Below are 19494 nucleotides of genomic sequence, written 5' to 3' on the forward strand. Positions count from 1 at the left end.
TTTTCCCCCACTATCTCCTTAAAAAGCCACGGTGTACACGAATTGTCAGTGTTCCAGACAAATGTCTACTTTTTACATGGGACCTGAAATGTAAGTTTGACTGTAGGACAAAATATAGCCAAATTCAATTCTGATACTCACACAATTTCTTACACGCATGGACACACACTTTCCAAGCTAGCACCCTTGTTAACTGCATGGCTCATTACCACATTTAGCAGTATATTCACCACCTGAACTATTGGGATTGATTAGGACCACCAGGGCAATTTTAATATAACTCAAGGGGCAATTCCTTCATCCTATTTTTGAGGTGAGCCGTTGAAGAGTGAACAGTTATAAAGTCCTACAGCACAGAGACAGGTCCTTCGGCCCAAAGTGGTCCACGCCATCCACATTAACCTCATTTCCCTGCACTTGGCCCAAATCCTTCTAAACCTTTCCTATCCATGCATTTAATGTATCCACCTCAACAACTTCCACTGGCAGCTCCTTACGTATGTGTACCACACTCTGTAAAAAAGAAGTTGCCCCTCAAGTTCCTTTTTATTTTTCCCCTTTAACCTTAAAGCTAATGCCCTGAGTAAAAGACTCAGTGCATTCACCCAATCCATGCCTCACATGATCTTATACACCTCTCTAAAAATACCCCCAGTCACCAGTGCTGTAACGAAAAAAAGTCCGACCTTGTTCACCCTCTCCCTATAACTCAGACCCTTGAGTCCTGGCAATATCCTACATTTCTTTTGCACTCTTCAGCTTACTAACATCCTTTCTACAACAAGGTGACCAAAACTGAGCACAATACTCGGCAAGTGCAGCCTCAGAAATGTCTTGTGTAACTGCAACATAACTTCCCAACTTCTACAGTCAGTGCCCTGACTGATGAAGGCCAGTGTGTCAAAAACCTTCTTCATTGCCCTGTCTACCTGTAGCTCCACTTTTAGAGAACCATGCAGCTAAATTCCAAGGTCCTTCTGTTCCACCACACTCCTTAAGGCCCAACTAATCGCCATGAAACTTTCCCAAAATGCATATCTCACACTTATCTATTAAACTCCATTTGCCATTTCTTGGCCCACTTCCCCAGCCGATCAAGGTCCTGCCACAATTTCTGATAACCTTCCTCACTGTCCACAATATCTCCTATTTCAGTGTCATATGCAGACTTACTAATCATACCTTTATACATTCTCATCCAAATCATTGAAATAGATAACAAACAACAATGGGCCCAGCACCAACCCCTGAGGCAAACCACTAATCACAGGTCTCCAGTCCAACAAGCATCATTCCACTATTTCCCTCTGCATCCTACCATCAAGCTAATTGTGTATGAACGTGAAGAAATACTATGTAATTCTGAAAGTCACAGAGAAAAGAAATTATTTTTTGCCATTTTCTGGTTAAAAACATGTGTCAAATGTGAAAGCTATTCAGCTTTGACAGGGTCAAAAATATATGAAATAGTTTTCTAATATTTGACACACCAATAAAAATGATAGACCACAAATCAATGGAAGATTTCTCACCAATTCTTAGAAAATGTTCAAAAACCAAGTTCCACATTAGGGAAAATTTTCTTTGTGGAATTTGTTTAATTCAATTCTAAACCTGTTTTGAAAGAATGGTACTTAATTTTTATTAACTGTGATCAAAATTCACCTTAACTATTTGGATAATGGTGAATAAGAACAACTGGCATTTATAGAGCAGCCTAACATAAAAGATCCCATGGTGTATTAAGAAAGATTGATATTGAATCATGTAAGAAGATATTAAAATAAGTGGTCAACACTGTAAGTTTGAAGATGTTTCTAAAGACAGAGAAAAGGGTTGCAAAGTGGAGAGGCTTGGAACACAAAAAGTCGTTGCTTTATTTTGTCACTTGTGAAATGCAGCAGTAGATTTTCAATTCCAAGGCCTGGGTGTAAAATAACTATTAAGGAATTACTGGCAGTTATCAGAACTGTCCCAATTTTAGCTATTATTCTTGTGTTAAGGCTCATAGCTAGTTTACCATATACTTTTAAGGGACATGGTCATGGCATCATCACCACATGACCTGATGCTATAAAGATCTCAGTCTCCATCTTGTTGTGTCTCTGTGCAGTATGATAAAACTTATAAATTATGTCTGAATTACTTAGCTTGAGCTTAGGCATGCAAGTACCTGTGTTTGTAATATACCTAGATAGGAGCAGAAAGACGATTCTGTTGACCCCTTCATTACTGTGTCATCTAGGTCTTGTTCTTGTGTTACAGGAGCTAACGAAGCTGTCAGCTTCTCAGGTATGTATAGCTGCTGAAGGAAGGAAACACACCCTGGTATCTGCAGGAGTTCACAAGGCAGGAAAGATCTGTGTTACTAGCAGTGGCTATTCATTAAAAAAAATGACTCTCCGAACACAGACATCATGCTAGTTTTCAGTGGAATTGTAAATCTGACAGTCTCCACTTCATATACTGTCATGTGGATTGAGACAGTTAGTTGGGCGTGTAAAGTGCTAACTAAATGTAGGCTTTTAATGTCAAATGATCTCCAATGTAACAACTTGGAAATCTCTCCCATATTCTCTTTCTGACCAATACCAATGCAGCAACTAATTACTTCATGAGTAAGATTCCTGCTTTTCAACTGGTGATTGCACATATTAAAAGTGGGTGCTTGGTTCAAGTAACTGAGGATGCTTGGAGCATGTGAAACCATTTGAAATCTTCAGGAGAGAAGGAAGATAGAGAGGAGAAAACATTGGTAGAAAAAAGAAGAAAAACATCCAGAATGAAAAATATGACAAAAAAGTTAGGCCATAATGTTTGTGATTCATTAACCATACTGTGAAAGATCTGACATTATCCAGTGAGATTAGTACTAACCAACATTGATTATTTAATTAATTAAGCTCTAGAGTTAATTAAAATATGGCATTAAAATTAAAATTTACAAATGAGACAATGAAAGTTGCCAGCCTTGGTTCCTTAGTACCGTGCTCATATTTGAGTTGGAAGGTCATGCATTCAAGACTCACTTTAGAGACTTGAGCATAATCCAGGCAGACACTTCAGTGCAATACTGAGAGAATATCTCACTGACAACAGTGTTGTTAGTTGGATATTTTAGATTTTCTGACTCCCCAAAGCCTGTCTACTATCTATAAAGCATAGGTCAGGAGTGTGCTAGAATACTCTCCACTTGCCTAGATGAAAGGTCTGTTGAAATGGCAGACAACACCTAGGTTCTATCCGAGAAAATGATCCTGAGCTTCCAGTTACCCGGCATTTCAATGCACCAGCATTTCTGCCTTGGACTTGTTACGGTGTTCAGCAAAACTTAGCGCAAGCTGGAAGAACAACATTTCATTTTCTGCTTGAGAACCCTGGAGCTTCCTGGACTCAATATCAAGTTCAACAATTTTTTAGGGCCTGAGCACCTTCTCCCATGTCCTTACCCCAACTCATAAAATCATAGAATCCTTGCAATATGGAAACCGGCCATTTGGCCCAACAAGCAGAAAGTGAGGACTGCAGATGCTGGAGATCAGAGTTGAGAGTGTGGTGCTGGAAAAGCAGGTCAAGCAGCATCTGAGGAGCAGGAGAATTGATGGATCGGGCAAGAGCCCTTCATCAGGAATGGTCCACTGACCCTCTGAAGAGTATCCCATCCAGACTCATTTCTCTCCCCTATTACTTTACATTTCCCCAGCAGACATACCAACCTTTTCTGAACTACAGTCAGTTCTGAAGAAGGATCATTGGACCTGATAATATACTACATTGATAGTGTACTCTGATTTCTCTTTGCCGATGCTGCTAGATGTTTTGAGTTTTTCCAACAATTTCTGATTTTGTTCATTTAAACAGACCATCTGGTTATGTGACTCATTTTGTTTGTAAGCAAATTAGTTATTGTGAATCTCAATGTTACAGCAATGACAACATTTCAGAAAAATATTTCAGTAGCTGTAAAGCACTTTTGGACACCCTAACATCATTAAAAATGCACAGTCTTGTATTTAGTTTGTACTATTTAATTTAAACAGCTATAAGTTGCAGTATTTATGGAAGAGTTAGGCTTCGGTAGTTTTATCACAGCTTTTCTCTGTGGATTATTTTACAGCTTTAAGTGTGAGGATTTGGCAAGATGCCCATTGCTGTCAGCAGGGAGGGTCAGAGGTCAAGGCATGCAGTAAAATAAGCTGTGACATATAAATTGCTGTTTGACGGTAGACTGTGTAAAGTGACTCCTTGACTGTTTTACTGTTGGTTCATAGGTATTTCTGGCTTTAACATGGCAGGAACTGGAAAACAGCCTCACGTAGCTTTAATGGTCTTCTTAATCTCGATCTTTTCTATAGCTTTAAACATGGTCTTATTGTGAATCATTGAACACTTGTGAGCCCCCACCAAATTAGAAACAAACTCATTTAGTACCAATATTTAAAGATGATCACATGTCAGTCCCAGGAAGCTTATTATTCAACATCAATAATTGGTAAAAATAATGGAATCATTTGACTGAAACATGAGAATTCTATTAGCAAGTGGCAGCGAATAAAAGAAAAAAGTCCTGTCAAAACAATCTCTCTTTTGAGTAGAGAAAATAACAATGTGATGTGATAATCCATATGGTTTTGTCATCAAGATTTCATGATCAGTATTTTTTAAACATCGGTATGAATCTGTTCACAATAATGAGCTAAGTTAAAACTGTACTATTTGAAAAATCTAGACTATCTGTAAGATATTGTCAGTGCTTTTCAAAAATTTCATAAATGCAAAATGGAAATGCAAAGTAAAATTTGAAAATAAAGTAATTTTAAACATAGAAATAGTGTGCAAAAAACAGGCAGTTAATATTTGGGAAGAATCGGTGATATGCTTTATGAACTGTGATGAAATGGTTAAGGGTTAAATTGAAAAATCGGGCTGTTGGTAGTCTTGACATTTAACTTGTTTAACCAGTTATCAATGAATGGAAGTGAATTATGAACTATATTGTTAACTTGTAGACAGCTGAGGGAACAAACGTTGGTAAAATATTGCTGTTATTCACCATTTTCACATCAATGTCTAACGTGATATTCACCTTTTTGCTTCAATCTCTAGTTCTTAACTATGCCTTAAAACAACATATTGGATTTATTCAGACAGCTGGACAAGGTTAATGTCAGGGAGAGTTTAATTTCTTTTAGTTAAGTTTTGCTTCTTATAACATATAAATTTCCTTTGTGCATGAGTATAACATTAAAAATTACAATTTGCTGGCCATGTTTGTAATAGTGCAAGACTAATTGAGCAGTTTTGTCGCTGAGGAAAGTGAATCCCCGGGAGAAGTGAAGTTTGTGGGGCAGAACCCACCCTCTGACTAAGTTTAGACAAATGTGAATAGTGCTATACAAATTCAAGTTCTTTCTTCTATAACAGAAGAGTCAAAACTACACACACCTCATCATTCTTGTACTTGCTCAGACATTCATTCATACTTCAGAGGTAATGGGCTGAAAATGATGACACTTTCATTGGACCAGAATGCTAGAGCCTTACACATTTGTTTACTAACAGGTTTTCAACATTGTTAAGGAATGAGATAGAAGATGCAATTGGTTATAAAGAGGCTGTACCTGTCTGTATTTGCACAGATACATGTTCTGTCATATGTAATAAGCTTCTCCTTATTCATTCTAATATTTTATCATAAAGAAAATGACTTGTTAACATGAGGTTTGATTATATCCTCCTCCTCTTCCTTTTTCTTTTAATATATTTTCTCTGTTGCAATGTTTTTAATTATTAACAATGGGAGTTCTGCTGATTTTTAGTGTACACAGCAACAGAACAAAAGTATTTTTAAAATAGTATTATGCCATCATTAGCAGTCATGAAAAACATTCTTTGAGAATCTGGTCAAAAGCACCTTTAAATGATGAAGAAATGTTATGAGTTGGAACTGCTGCAATTGATATTGTTGTACAGAAAAGATATTAAAATGCATACAGCTAACAACCTGGCAAAACAGGATCTATCAGTTTTCAATAACACTATGCTTCAAGTCACTGAGAAAGACCACTTTTACATTGTCTTGACAACATCTCTGATAATAAGTCCGTGGGCGTATAGGTGCCAATTAAACTGAAAAAGCAATAATCAAATGTGAGAGGTTTGCTACAAATATGTAGCTATTATAAAACTTTGGAATCTGAGCCGGGCAAAGGGATCAAGACCTGCAAAATAATTTCAAATCTATTCCTCTGCATTTTTACAACAGTAGTGGATGGAAAATGTCTGATGAATGCAAGAAAAGAGGAAACTTGATATTGTGTTAAGTATCATCAGGATATGTGTACATGCTTTATATCTAATAAAGTATTTCTTAGAAATGTAGTCACCCTAATGCATAGACAATACCAGTGATCAATTTGCATATGGCAAAACAAACAGCAATGAGGTTATTAATGAGCAAGAGCTGAGGTGGTTTTCATATGTAAGTGTGTGTTGTGTGTGAAAGAGAAATGGCAGATGATGGCCTGAAGGGCAACCCTATTGAATTTTGTGCTGGTTGTAAGGCAGTTGATGCACTGCCAATGTGCAGCACAGCCTGAATAGGTAAGTTGCCAAATTGAAGTGGATTATTGTTTTTTCTGTTTGCCCACAGCGGCAGCAGCAGTGTATAGGGGATTAGTGATGAGGAGAACATATAGAAATATTGCTGAGGGGCGACAAGCAAGGTGAGTGCAGAACAACAGCATGGGTTCCAATCAAGTGGACTGCTAGGAAAAAAAACTTTTCAAAGGTTCCCTGAACGCTCACCCAGCAGACGCTGAGCATCCATTTATTTATGATTGGAGATATCTGCCTCCTGGATTTGACTGGTTACAGTTGGGCAACAGGAGCAGGAACTTGTGCTAGCCATATGTGCAAAGACGAAACCAGCTTCAGAGGTCTTTATGTTTTTTGTCCTTTTATGGTTATATGTTCCTGAAGCTCCAGCCTATTACAGGTGCAAGTTCTACCAGCCAGGAATCCAGACACTTCCCCAGCAAGGGAACTAATTCAATAAATTAGAAAGTCACTTGTTGCTTTATTTTGGTTCTTTGTCCACATTTGAGTGCTATGTGTGTGGAGGGAGGGCTATCACGGAGCAAGGGATGTTTATGAGTGAAAATTAGTCACTTTGTATTAATGATAGTTGAGGGAATAGTTGGCTGACTGAACTGCACCTAAGAGTCTTTACTGTCCACACATGACACTGTCAAGAACAATTTATAAAATTTTAAGTTTGAATGTTGCTGTATCTCAGTCGGTAATGATCATGTCTGTGAGTTTTGAGTTCAAGTCCCATACTGAGAATTGAGCACAAAAGTCATGGCTAATGTTCATTGCTCACTGTGTATTGTGTGGCTGCAGAACAACCTGAACGTTACTCCGCGGGACATTTAAGTGATGATGTAAAATTGCTGTGTGAGCAAATACAAGTAAAGAAACTGCAAATGTAAATAAATCTCCTGTACATATCCTTAATTTAGTAAGGTGTAGCTTGCTGATGTTCTGGTGCAGCACTGAGAGATTGCCGTATTGTTGATGGACAAGCAGGAGGCAGGAAGAACGCAGCAAGCCAGGCAGCATTGGGAGATGGAGAAGTCAACGTTTTGGGTGTAACCCTTCTTCAGGACTTGGGGGTGCATGTAAGGAGAGTTACAGATAAAGTGGGGGTGTGGGGGAGGCAGGGTGGTGCAGTGGGGATAGGTGTAGACTGGTATTCTTGATGAAGCTTCATTCCTGTTGAAGGTCTCATGCTCAAAATGTCGCTTCTCCTCCTCGGATGCTGCCTAACTGGCTATGCTTTTCCAGCACCATACTCTCGACTCTGATCTCTAGCATCTGCAGTCCTCACTTTCTCCTAGAAGACAGGTATTATTGATGGATGCTGTCTTTTGTATGAGTGTTAAAGCAAGGTCCTAGCTGCCCTCTCATGTCTCGAAGAGATCCCATGGCATCATTTTGAAGAAGAGCGAGGGAATTCTCTGTAGTTTTTTGGACAATAGTTATTGTTTAGTCAACATCACAAAAGCAGTTGATCTGATCTTTACTGCTTGTGAGAGAGTTTACTGTGTACAAATTGGCTTCTGTGTCTTTTACGTTACAACAGTGATCTACACTTGAAAAATACTTTGTTGGCTGTAAGTGCTTTGAGGTACTTGATGGTCAGGAAAGATGCTTCTTCAATGCAAGTCTTTCAATATGTCTAACAGGGGAGCGTTTACTTAGTACCATATTATTTGAAGGTAATTTCAATAGTGCCTTATGACGTAAAGCAGTTGATTTCTAATGCAGACATGTGTTGAATTTTAATCATGATTATCCTACTGAAGGAAATGGAAAGTTGGATGGCTTCTATACTTGAATATGTAATTTGAAAGGAGAAAGTGAGGACTGCAGATGCTGGAGATCAGAGCTGAAAATGTGTTGCTGGAAAAGCGCAGCAGGCCAGGCAGCATCCAAGGAGCAGGAGAATCGACGTTTCGGGCATGAGCCCTTCTTCAGGAATGAGGAGACTGTGCCAAGCAGGCTAAGATAAAAGGTAGGGAGGAGGGACTTGGGGAAGGGGCGTTGGAAGTGCGATAGGTGGAAGGAGGTTAAGGTGAGGGTGATAGGCCGGAGTGGGCATGGGGGCGGAGAGGTCAGGAAGAAGATTGCAGGTTAGGAAGGTGGTGCTGAGTTCGAGGGTTGGGACTGAGACAAGGTGGGGGGAGGGGAAATGAGGAAACTGGAGAGATCTGAGTTCATCCCTTGTGGTTGGAGGGTTTCTAGGCAGAAGATGAGGTGCTCTTCCTCCAGCCGTCATGTTGCTATGGTCTGGCGATGGAGGAGTCCAAGGACCTGCATGTCCTCAGTGGAGTGGGAGGGGGAGTTGAAGTGTTGAGCCATGGGGTGGTTGGGTTGGTTGGTCCGGGTGTCCCAGAGGTGTTCTCTGAAACGTTCCGCAAGTAGGCGGCCTGTCTCCCCAATACAGAGGAGGCCACATCAGGTGCAGCGGATGCAGTAAATGATGTGTGTGGAGATGCAGGTGAATTTGTGGCGGATATGGAAGGATCCCTTGGGGCCTTGGAGGGAAGTAAGGGGGGAGGTATGTAATTTGAAAGGTGAGGGCCCCGAGATGTGCAGTCAGAGACAGAACTAGATTCATTGGAGCTCATTGGAATTACTTTTATATTTCTTAAACCAGTGGCAAGAGTTTATTTTAGGGATAATTCATGGCTTGAGCAGCTCAGTGAGGTGGAGTGCTTGTCTTGTGTGAAATGGAAAGACAGGCTAATGTCCAGGAGGCACTCCAGCTGCAGCTACTGGAAATCCATGCTTTGGATCAGGACCAGTGGCTGGAGTCAGTGTGGGAGTTCACACAAGGCAGAAAGCTAGGTGGAAGGTATGGTCAGTGAGATGGTCACACAGCAGATAAAGAGTGCACAGGCAGAATCCAATCCATTTTCCATTTCGAATACTGCTGGAGAAAATGATTTCTCAGGGGAATGCAGCAAGCCACATGCTCCAGCAATTCCTGAGTTGCATGTGTAGACAGTGGTGCTGGGGGTGGGGGAAGATGAGTGGATGTGCAGCGGGAAATAGAGTGCAAGAGCTATAGAGCTAGAGGATTCCATCATAAGGGAAAGAGATAAATGTTTTACAGCCACAGATGTAACATCCATCCAGGAGGCAGGATCAAAGATGTCATTGAGCAGCTGCAGGACAATCTGAAGCAGAATGGGAGAACAACAACAAGTCATAGTTCATGTAGATACCAACTACTTTGGTAAAAAGGGTGATGGACTCCTGCAAGCAGAATACAGAGAGCTGGAAATAAATGTAAAATGTAGGATTTCAAAGTAGAAGACAAAGTTTGCATATTAGAAATAGTGGAATACCTAAGGATAAGAAAGAGTGAAGAAATTAATGTAATTACCAAAAATCATAAGAAATCCAAAAAACCCAGGGTCGGAAGGCCTGTTGAGTTCAAAAAGAGAAAGCTGCAGAGGTAATGGAGGCACTAGCTGTGATTTTCCAGAAATTCTCAGGTTAAGGAACAATCCTGTCAGATTGAAAGTTTGCTAATGCAACAGCCACCATTTTTAAGAAAGTGTGGCGATAAAGTTAGTCAGTTTGCCAAGCATTAGTTGCTAGTAAAATGCTGGAATCTATTATGAGAGAAATCTTGATAATGAATTTCAATTAGCCCTTTAAAACCAGTCAGCATGGCGGGGTACACTGCACTGCCTTGTCATATTGAAAATTTCAAAGTTCCTTTGACATTTTTTAGTTGCCCCTCTGAATTGTCTTTTCACTGCAGTGGCCCAGGATTCCAGCAAATTACTTGGGCAACCTTTGAAGGCTCCCCAACCTTAACAGGCTCAACAAGGCTCCCCACTTCTCTAGTCAAGTAAAGAACCCCCACGATCAAAACTATTAGTACCACTGGGGAGCTTGCTCAGCCCTGTAGGTCGCAGGCAATTTATTGCCTGTTTGTGCAGTAAAATCTTTAGGCTTAGAACATGGCATCAACTAAAGTTTATTTTTATTTTATCTTTCAGCTGTATGAGCTGGATGATGATCCGAAGAGAAAAGAATTTCTGGATGATCTATTCAGTTTTATGCAAAAAAGGGGTGAGTGTGCAGCTTTAATTAAGTTACATTTGCATCTTTTGTGTTTGTGTTTGTGTATCCCTGTCTAAGGGTTTGGGCAAGACATCAAGTTAAATCCAGAGACTGCCCTGCCCCACCCCCCCCCATCCCTTCAGCTACCACACTTAAACCAGCAGTGATTGGGAAGTGGGATGGCAGCTTAGAGTCATCTGCCCATCAGTGAGCCAATAAGGCCCTGAAATGGGCATGAACTGCCCACTTGAAGGGGCTCAACCTTCCACCTCCAACATTTAACACGCAGTGGCCAGCCCAGCAGGTTTCTCCACATTAGTTTGTGGTAGGCAGATGTGGAGCCTTCTTTATTGGGCTTTCTAGTCCCATCACAGATTTTATTTCCCCCAGTTGCCTTCTCCATGTGACCTTTCAAATCCTGGTCACTTCCATCCTGACTAATCCCCCTCGATGATTCCAAATGATATTGCGGCTCACCTATTTGTCACTGACGGTGATAACAGCAATCAGTGCTTCAGCTGGCACTGCTGATATATCAAGTACTGCTCGCCCTAAATGGGCTAACAGCCCTGTATGGATAAAACCTGCTGCAAGGCAGCCATTCTTTTTCCAGAACAGGCTGTCTTCCTGAGACACCAGAGTTTGTGCGCAATTGCCAATATAGTGCAACCTTTGGGTTACCTGGAGTAGCATCAAAGTCTGCTCACACAGACAAAGTTAAGCCTTAAAAGAATGGTGCAGTGTACCGATGTGGATGCTGATGCTTTATGATACATCAATTCGCTTCTAACACTAAACATCATAGAGAAGTCAATGTTGATCCTTAGTCCCAGTGCTGACTTCGCTGCACTCACACTCTTGACTCTGGCTGGTTTCTTGCAGTCAGGCTGTTTCAGTGTTTTGGTGGGGCTTTGTTGGACTTTATAAAAGTCTGCTTCAGGGGAGGGAGGTGAATAGGGACAATGAATGAATCTTTTATTTTCACAGACATTGAGTCAGAGTTTGCATAGTTAATCCCCTTTTAAAGTGTAATGCTCCATAGTCCATATGCAAATGAAAAGAAAATGGTATGGAATCTCAGACTATTACTGTGTTTTTAAACATATTTGACTTATTTATTGATTAAAGCTTTCGGTCTTCTGCTACTGGGGAACTCTCTGTACTAAAGTCAAGGTTGAGAGCTTGGCTGTTAAAAGTAGAGAAAAAAATTTAAACAGCAGATTATCAGCAAGGCCAGAACTTTATTGGAATGTAGTATGTGGGCATACATCATTGTATGTCATGTTCATGCACACATCAAAACTACAGTGACTGAGAGTTACTGTGTGAGATAATCATTTGTAATAAAGGGTGCAGGGTGAGTTTAGTTGTTCTTCACATAAGAAAAGCTTTGGAGATCATTTATATTGGTAGTTATAGTAAATATATTTTGATTTCTCTGATCAGACTTGAAAAAATGTTAACTTTATGAAAGTATTGCCTTTTTGGTGGGGTAAGGTTTCCAAGTATCCTCCTGTTCCATTCAATTAGGCATTCATTGTAAGTGAGCTGATTTAGAGTGACTGCAAATATCTAACTGCATGAGACATGATTATTGGTTTGAACGTCTGTTTTTAGTTGCTGTTCATATACCCAACGTTCCACCTGGGTTGACAGATTGAGTAAAATGATCAAATAAAATGAGAAAATAACACAAATACTCAGCAGATGATTTTTTCTAATTTACTCATGGGATCAGGGCATCATTAGCTAGGCCAGCATTTCTTGCCCAATCCTAAAGGGTAGGTAAGAGTCAACCATGTTGCTGAGGGTCTGGAGTCACAGGTAGGCCAGACCAGGTAAGGATAGCAATTTCTTTCCTGAAAGCACATTATTGAGCCAGATGAGGTTTTCTCCCCCTTGACATTGACAATGGCTTCACGGTCATCAATAGATTCCTAATTCCTGACTTTTTATGGAAATTTCTTATGGTGTGATTTGAACCAGAACATTACCTGAGTCTCTGGATTAACAATCTGGTGATAACCATGAGGCAATCACCTTCCCTAATGGTGATAGTGAAGGTGATGTGAAGGTCATTCATAATAGAACTCATAGTCGATTTTTCTATTCTTAGCCTAGTTGAGACAATTAATGTATAGCTAAACGGAGCATTGATAAGTGAGGCCCTTTCCGGTCATGGCTGACCATGAGTTGCATCCTTGTTGTTCTAGCTTTCTGCATCCCTGAAACAACGTCGCTTGTGACTGAAGAGACCAATGCTGGATTGACAGTCCCGGTCACAGAGGTCACATCTATATGTGGTCATTGATCTGCCAGAGCTGCTGCACTCTTTCTTTTGTGCCCCCTTGTCTGCTGCAGCACTCATTAGCTTATTTTCCCCTGTTTTGAGGTGTTGGTGCAGTCCTTCACCATCTCATGCGGTCAGCTGCAAGCCTTTCACAGGACTCCGTAATGATTTCAAGCACCTTCATGTCCCTCATGCAGATGTCCTTGTAGCAAGCTGGGAACACCCAGTGGGTCACTTCCCAGGTGCGAGCTCTCCATAGAGGATATCCTTTGGGATGCGGCAATCCTCCATGTGGTGGGCGTGGCCCAGCCAGCGCAGTCTCCACTGCCTGAGCTGAGTGTACATGTTGGGAAGGGCAACATGACATAGGACCACTGCATTGGACACTCTGTCATGCCATGATATGCTCAGGATATGGCAGATCCACCTCAAGTACATGGTGTTCAGTCTCTCTCCTTCCTCGGATACATAGTCCACGTTTCACTGCCATACGGCAGTGTGCTTATGATATAGGTGTTGTAGACTGACATTTTTGTCTTCACTGTCAGCTTGGGATTTGACCCAAGGATGGATAGAGGAATCATAAAGTTGATTTTCAAAGGTGAAACTGAGCGCAAGCCAGTCCATCACCCAACCAGCCTCCATTCAGGAAAGCATGGTGACTTAATGGTCAGTACTTCTGCCCCATTACATCAGGAAGCTGAGTTCACGTCAATCGTTGGGTGACTGTTATGTGTGGAGTATCTGTCTGGGTTTCCTTCAGGTGCTCCAGTTTCCTCCCACAATCCAAAGATGGGCAAGCTAGATGGATTAACCATGGGAAATCCAGGGTTAGAGGAATAAGTTGGGATTGGGTCTGGGTAGAATGCTCTTTGGAGGGTCAGTGTGGATTTGATGGGCCAAATGGCCTGCTTCCAAACTGTAAGGATTCTACAAAATTCCATTGTCTCTGTCTGCACTTCCCACTGCCATAGTACATAACCAAATACCCCTCCCACCCCTGTTATACTCTCTTCCACCCTCTTCTGTTGGGCAAAAGATACAAATATTTGCAAATACACATCAATAGATTCAAGAACAGCCTCTTCCCCGCTGTTATCAGACTTATGAATGAATCTCTCATATATTAAAGTTGATCTGTCTCTGTACCTTCTCTGTAGCTGTAGGACTGTATTCTGCATTGTGTTCTATTACCTTGATGTATTATGTGAGGTATGATTTGTCTGGTTAGCCTGTAAAACAATACTTTTCACTGTATCTCAATACATATGACAACAATAAATCAAATCAAATCATTTCAGATTGACAACCTAGAAGGAAACTTTTGTTACAGAGTGTTTCAGCTGGTTATTCATGGAAGCAATCTAAAACTAACTCAGTTTCCTCAAACTCTTTCCAAGATATGATGTCTGTTTGTTTTCCTAAGTTGTACTTGGCATGAATTTCAGGATTGAGAGTGTGCTGTTGGGAAAGCACAGCAGGTCAGGCAGCATCCGAGAAGCAGGAGAATCGACATTTTGGGCATAAGCCCTTCATCAGGAATCATGAAGGGCTTATGCCTGAAATGTCAATTCTCCTGCTCCTCGGATGCTGCCTGACTTGCTGTGCTTTCCCAGCAACACCGTCTTGACTCTGATCTCCAGCATCTGCAATTCTCACTTTCTCTTGGATGAATTTCAGGATTCCCTACTCTTAGACACAACCCCAGCTAAATTTTAACATTACTGGCTCACAAATGGTGAAGTTTGAGGGGATCTTGTACTTTTTTTTTCCATTATTCGTTCATGGGATATGGGAATTAGCCAACATTTGTTGCCATTGCAAAGCACCCTGGAAAAGGTGGTGGTGAGTTGATTTCTTGAGCCACTGCAGATATTGAAGCATAGGAGCTCCCGCAGTGCTGTTAGGAAGGGAATTCCAGGTTCTTGACACGACAGCTATGATGGAGCAATGATATATTTTCAAGTTTGGATGATGTGTGATTGTAGGGGAACTTGCGATATAGTGTTTCCAAGTACCTTTATCAGATGGGCCAGTGGGCTGAGAAGTGGCAGCTGGAGTTTAATTGAGATAAATGTGAGGTGCTGCATTTTGGGAAAGCAAATCTTAGCAGGACTTATATACTTAATGGTAAGGTCCTAGGGAGTGTTGCTGAACAAAGAGACCTTGGAGTGCAGGTTCATAGCTCCTTGAAAGTGGAGTTGCAGGTAGATAGGATAGTGAAGAAGGCTTTTGGTATGCTTTCCTTTATTGGTCAGAGTATTGAGTACAGGAGTTGGGAGGTCATATTGCGGCTGCACAAGACATTGGTTAGGCCACTTTTGGAATATTGCGTGTAAATCTGGCATCCTTCCTATCAGAAGAATATACTGAAACTTGAAAGGGTTCAGAAAAGATTTACAAGGATGTTCCGGGGTTGGAGGATTTGAGGTATAGAGAGAGGTTGAACAGGCTGTGGCTGTTTTCCCTGGAATGTCGGAGGCTGAGGGGTGACCTTATAGTGTTTCATTAATCCATGAGGAGCATGGTAAGGATAAATAGACAAAGTCTTTTCCCTGGGGGTGGGGGAGTCCAGAACTAGAGGGCATAAGTTATGGGTGAGAGGGGAAAGATATAAAAGAAACTTGAGTGGCATTTTTTTTTCACACAGAAGATAGTATGTGTCCGGAATGAGCTGCCCGAGGAAGTGGTGGAGGCTAGTATGATTACAACATTTAAAAGGCATCTGGTTGCGTATATGAATAGGAAGAGTTTGGAGGGATATGGGCCAGGTGCTGGCAGGTGGGACTAGATTGGTTTGGGATATCTGGTCAGCACGGGCAAGTTAGACTGAAGCGTATGTTTCTGTGCTGTGCATCTCTATGACTCTATCTGCTCCCCTTGCCCTTATCGTGCTGGAGATTGTGGATTTGGAAGGTGTTGTCAGATGAGCCTTAGTACGTTAATGTAGTACATCTTTTAGATTGTACACACCATTCTCACTGTGTGAAGGGGATTAATGTTGAAGATGGTGGATTGGATATAAATGCCAGGGGTCTTGTATGCTATTGGAACTCATCCACTCATTGAACCAAGTAGGGAGTATTCCACCACACATCTGATTTGTATCTTGTAAATGGTGGACAGACATTAGGAAGTGAGAGGTGAGCTCTTCATGACAGAATTCCTAGCTTCTAATATACTCTTGTGGCTACAGAATTTATCTAGCTGGTCCAATGAATCAGTGCTCATTGATTGGCAAGTTGACTCTGTTTAGTACAGATTTTGCCACAGAGAATTCACCAGCTAAATGATGATTAGTAGTTAACTGCCAAGTTTTGATAACATTTGAAACAGGCAGGCTGTATCTGATTGTCAAGGAATTGCCCTGGTTAAGTGAACCAGGGAATAGCTGTTACGTTTGTGATGTTGAAATAGGCACACTGTGTGGAGAAATCTTTTTATCTGCAAAGAACAGGACTACATGCCGGAATCGAACAGTGTGGTGCTGGGAAAGCATAGCCGGTCAGGCAGCATCCGAGGAGCAGGAGAATCGACATTTTGGGCATAAGCCTTTCATCAGGAAAACCTTCATCAAGCCTGACTGTCAATTTTAAATTGGTTGTCCCATAATTCTTAGCAGATTTAGGATGATTTACCGAATGTTGTTCAATTGCAGTATTACTTACAGAAGTGCTTCCCTGCTTCGATCTTTGTTAAGTTTGCCTTATTGCTTCTTTTTACTGTCCACAATTTAATAATGACTTTGGAGAAAATGATCTCGCCATTCTTGTAGAATTAATTTATTGTCATCATGACCTACTGTACCATTCTCAAGTTTATTTCTTTTTTTTTCCCTCAGGAATACAAAGCAGTTCAAATCCCTTTCAGAAATCAGCAGGTCATTCAAATTAAAACTTAAATTCATATCATCAATATCCCTGAAATACCTCAATTCTTAATATTTTCAATTTTTTATTTTCCGTTATTGACCCTTCTTTTGTTAAAAAATAACAACTTGGATTTATTTAGAGGTTTCAATATAATAAAGAGTCTCAAGGTGCTTTACAGCAGCAATATATCACAAAATATGACACTGAGCCCCATGAGGAGGTATTTAGTCAGATGACTTAAAATTTAGTCAAAGAAGTGGGTTTTCAGCAAAGTTTTAAATGAGTAACATGAGGTAGAATATAGGAACGTAGTACCTAGTTACAGGAGTAGATCATGCAACTGTGCAAGCTAGCACCATCATTCAATGAGATGATAGGTAGTCTGCTTGTGGCTTCATCTTGAGTTTTCTGGCTGCTACCCATAGACTTTGGCTGCTTTGTTGCTTATCTTTGAATAGATTTAAAAACAACTTTTCTACCATCTGAAGGAGAAAATTCCACACTTTAATGACCCTCTGAGACAAACATTTCTACTCATTTCTGTGTCTTAAAAGAGTTATCTCTTGTTCTTAAACTATATTGTCTGGTTTTAATCTCCCCCACGGGAAGAAACTTCTCAGGTATGCACCCTATCTCATCCCCTCAGACCTTGTATGTCAAAGTAAGCCAACCACCCTTCTAAACTCCAATGGATGTAGCGTAATAGAGCTGTGCTACACAGAACCAGACCAGAACCAGAATCAGTCCACCTCGTCCATGCCGATGAAATCTCCTAACTAACTTCGTCTCATTTGCCAGCATTTGGCCCATATCCCTCTAAACCCATCCTATTCATATACCCACCAAGATACCTTTTAAATGAATCGGCCTCCACCACTTCCTCTGGCAGCTCATTCTATACATGCACAACTTTCTGCGTGAAAAAAGGTTGCCCCTTAGGTCTCTTTTATATATTTCCCCTTTCATCTTCAAACTCTGCCCACTAGTTTTGAACTCTCCTATCCCTATCCTGATCTTGGTTATTCACCCTATCCATACCCCTCATGATTTTATAAACCTCTATAAGGTCATCCCAGAATCAGTAATGCTGCAAGGAAAATAGCCCCAGCCTGTTCAGTCTCTCCCTAAAGCTCAAGCCCTCCAACCCCAGCAACATCCTTGTAAATCTTTTCTGCACCCTTTCAAGTTTAACAACATATTTCTTACAGCAGGGAGACCAGAATTGAATTTAATATTCCAAAAGTGGCCTAAACAATGTCCTGTACATCCACAACATGACATCCAAACTCTTATACTCAACACAATGACTAATAGAGGCAAGTATGTCTTGGCCTCTTCCTTTTCTTCCCTTCGATAAGCCCTTCATCCAAAGAATGATTCATTTGAACATTTTCTGAACATCTTCTAAAGCCATTATCTCTTTTTCAAATGAAGAGGCAAAAACTGTATGTAGTACTTCAGACATTGTCTCACCAAGGTCCTATGCAGCTACAGAAAATTATAAATAACATTAAGTACTATGGCTACTGGAGATCTGAATCAAAAATAGAAAATTCTGGTGAATCTCAGCAGGTTTGGCAACATGTGTGAGAGAGAAACAAGATTGGTTTCAGGGAAGGGCATTGATTCACACCCATTTAGGATATTCTTTTATTTCCTCTTGAGACAGGGAAGTGGTCATAATCTGTAAAATGAGTCAGGTGACCCTTGGGCGGCCATTTTTCCAGCCTCTGTGTCCAGTTTTAAAACGTAAAAGTTGGTTTGATGTTTAGGACAGAATTTGCTGGCGTGGAGCATGCCATAGGTGCCATTCTATTTTTACATAACTTTTACACATTAAAATTGAGATAAATTAGGCAAGGTTTCATTACATAAAATATACAGTTAGTTCTTCTATAATGCGATGATTGTGTTCTTGTGTGACCCCAAACTATATAAAAATGGCACTATAAAAATAGCACTTAGTGTTGGCAATGCAATTGTGTTATAGCCAACACATGTTTTAAAAGCTCACGCTTTACAAACAGTGTCTCCTATTTGTCAGTCACGTTCTCGCCAATTTGTGTTGATGAACTGCGCGTTATACCAGAATGACCTGGATCTGATAACTGCGTGATAACAATAATAAATGAACAAGTGACACACCAGAAGCGTGGGATAATGCATGTGCAGCACTTCTCAGACTTTAAAACTACCTGAAACAAGAAGCAAGAGTAAATAAACAAATTTCTTCTATGACATGCAATAAAAACATCAGTGGTGATTGAAGCAGCTATTGTGTTTTGGAACAACATCATTAAACAGCTACAAATTTGATTGCATTTTCATTTCCTGCATCTAAAAGCCTTTTTTCACTTTTTCATGTGAGTTTCTAATCGTAAAGTTCATGCAGACTCTGTCTTTTAAGCTGAGTTTCATGTTTGTCTAATCCTTTTTGTTCAAATAATGCTGGAGGGCAGGCTCAGAGCAGAAGGGAAGGCAACATCCTGGAATTATGTTCCAATGGCAAGGTGCAATTAATTTTCAGTTTTATGGAGCTCCAGACAGATTTGCTCCTTTTCCCACAGATTAAGCATCTGTTACGTCTGACTGCTTCACACTGTAGTGGAAATTTAGGCTTAACCCAGCAAAAGTTGCAGCGCTTGCCAAGTAGAAGGCCTTATAAATAGGAACTGCCAGAATATTAAA

At 40.6% G+C, this 19494-nt stretch overlaps 1 protein-coding gene across 5 annotated transcripts in view; it reads left to right on the forward strand.

The window, feature by feature from the left end:
• Positions 1-19494, forward strand: part of LOC132818359 (AT-rich interactive domain-containing protein 3A-like) — a 454864-nt gene that overhangs the window by 311702 nt on the left and 123668 nt on the right. For all 5 annotated transcript variants that reach the window (XM_060829311.1, XM_060829321.1, XM_060829331.1 and 2 more), the window contains exon 3: positions 10581-10653. In XM_060829311.1, the coding sequence (XP_060685294.1) occupies positions 10581-10653 (73 nt within the window). The remainder of the gene's footprint in view (positions 1-10580; positions 10654-19494) is intronic.

The sequence above is a fragment of the Hemiscyllium ocellatum genome, chromosome 1, assembly GCF_020745735.1.
Source record: "Hemiscyllium ocellatum isolate sHemOce1 chromosome 1, sHemOce1.pat.X.cur, whole genome shotgun sequence".
NCBI lineage: Eukaryota > Metazoa > Chordata > Chondrichthyes > Orectolobiformes > Hemiscylliidae > Hemiscyllium > Hemiscyllium ocellatum.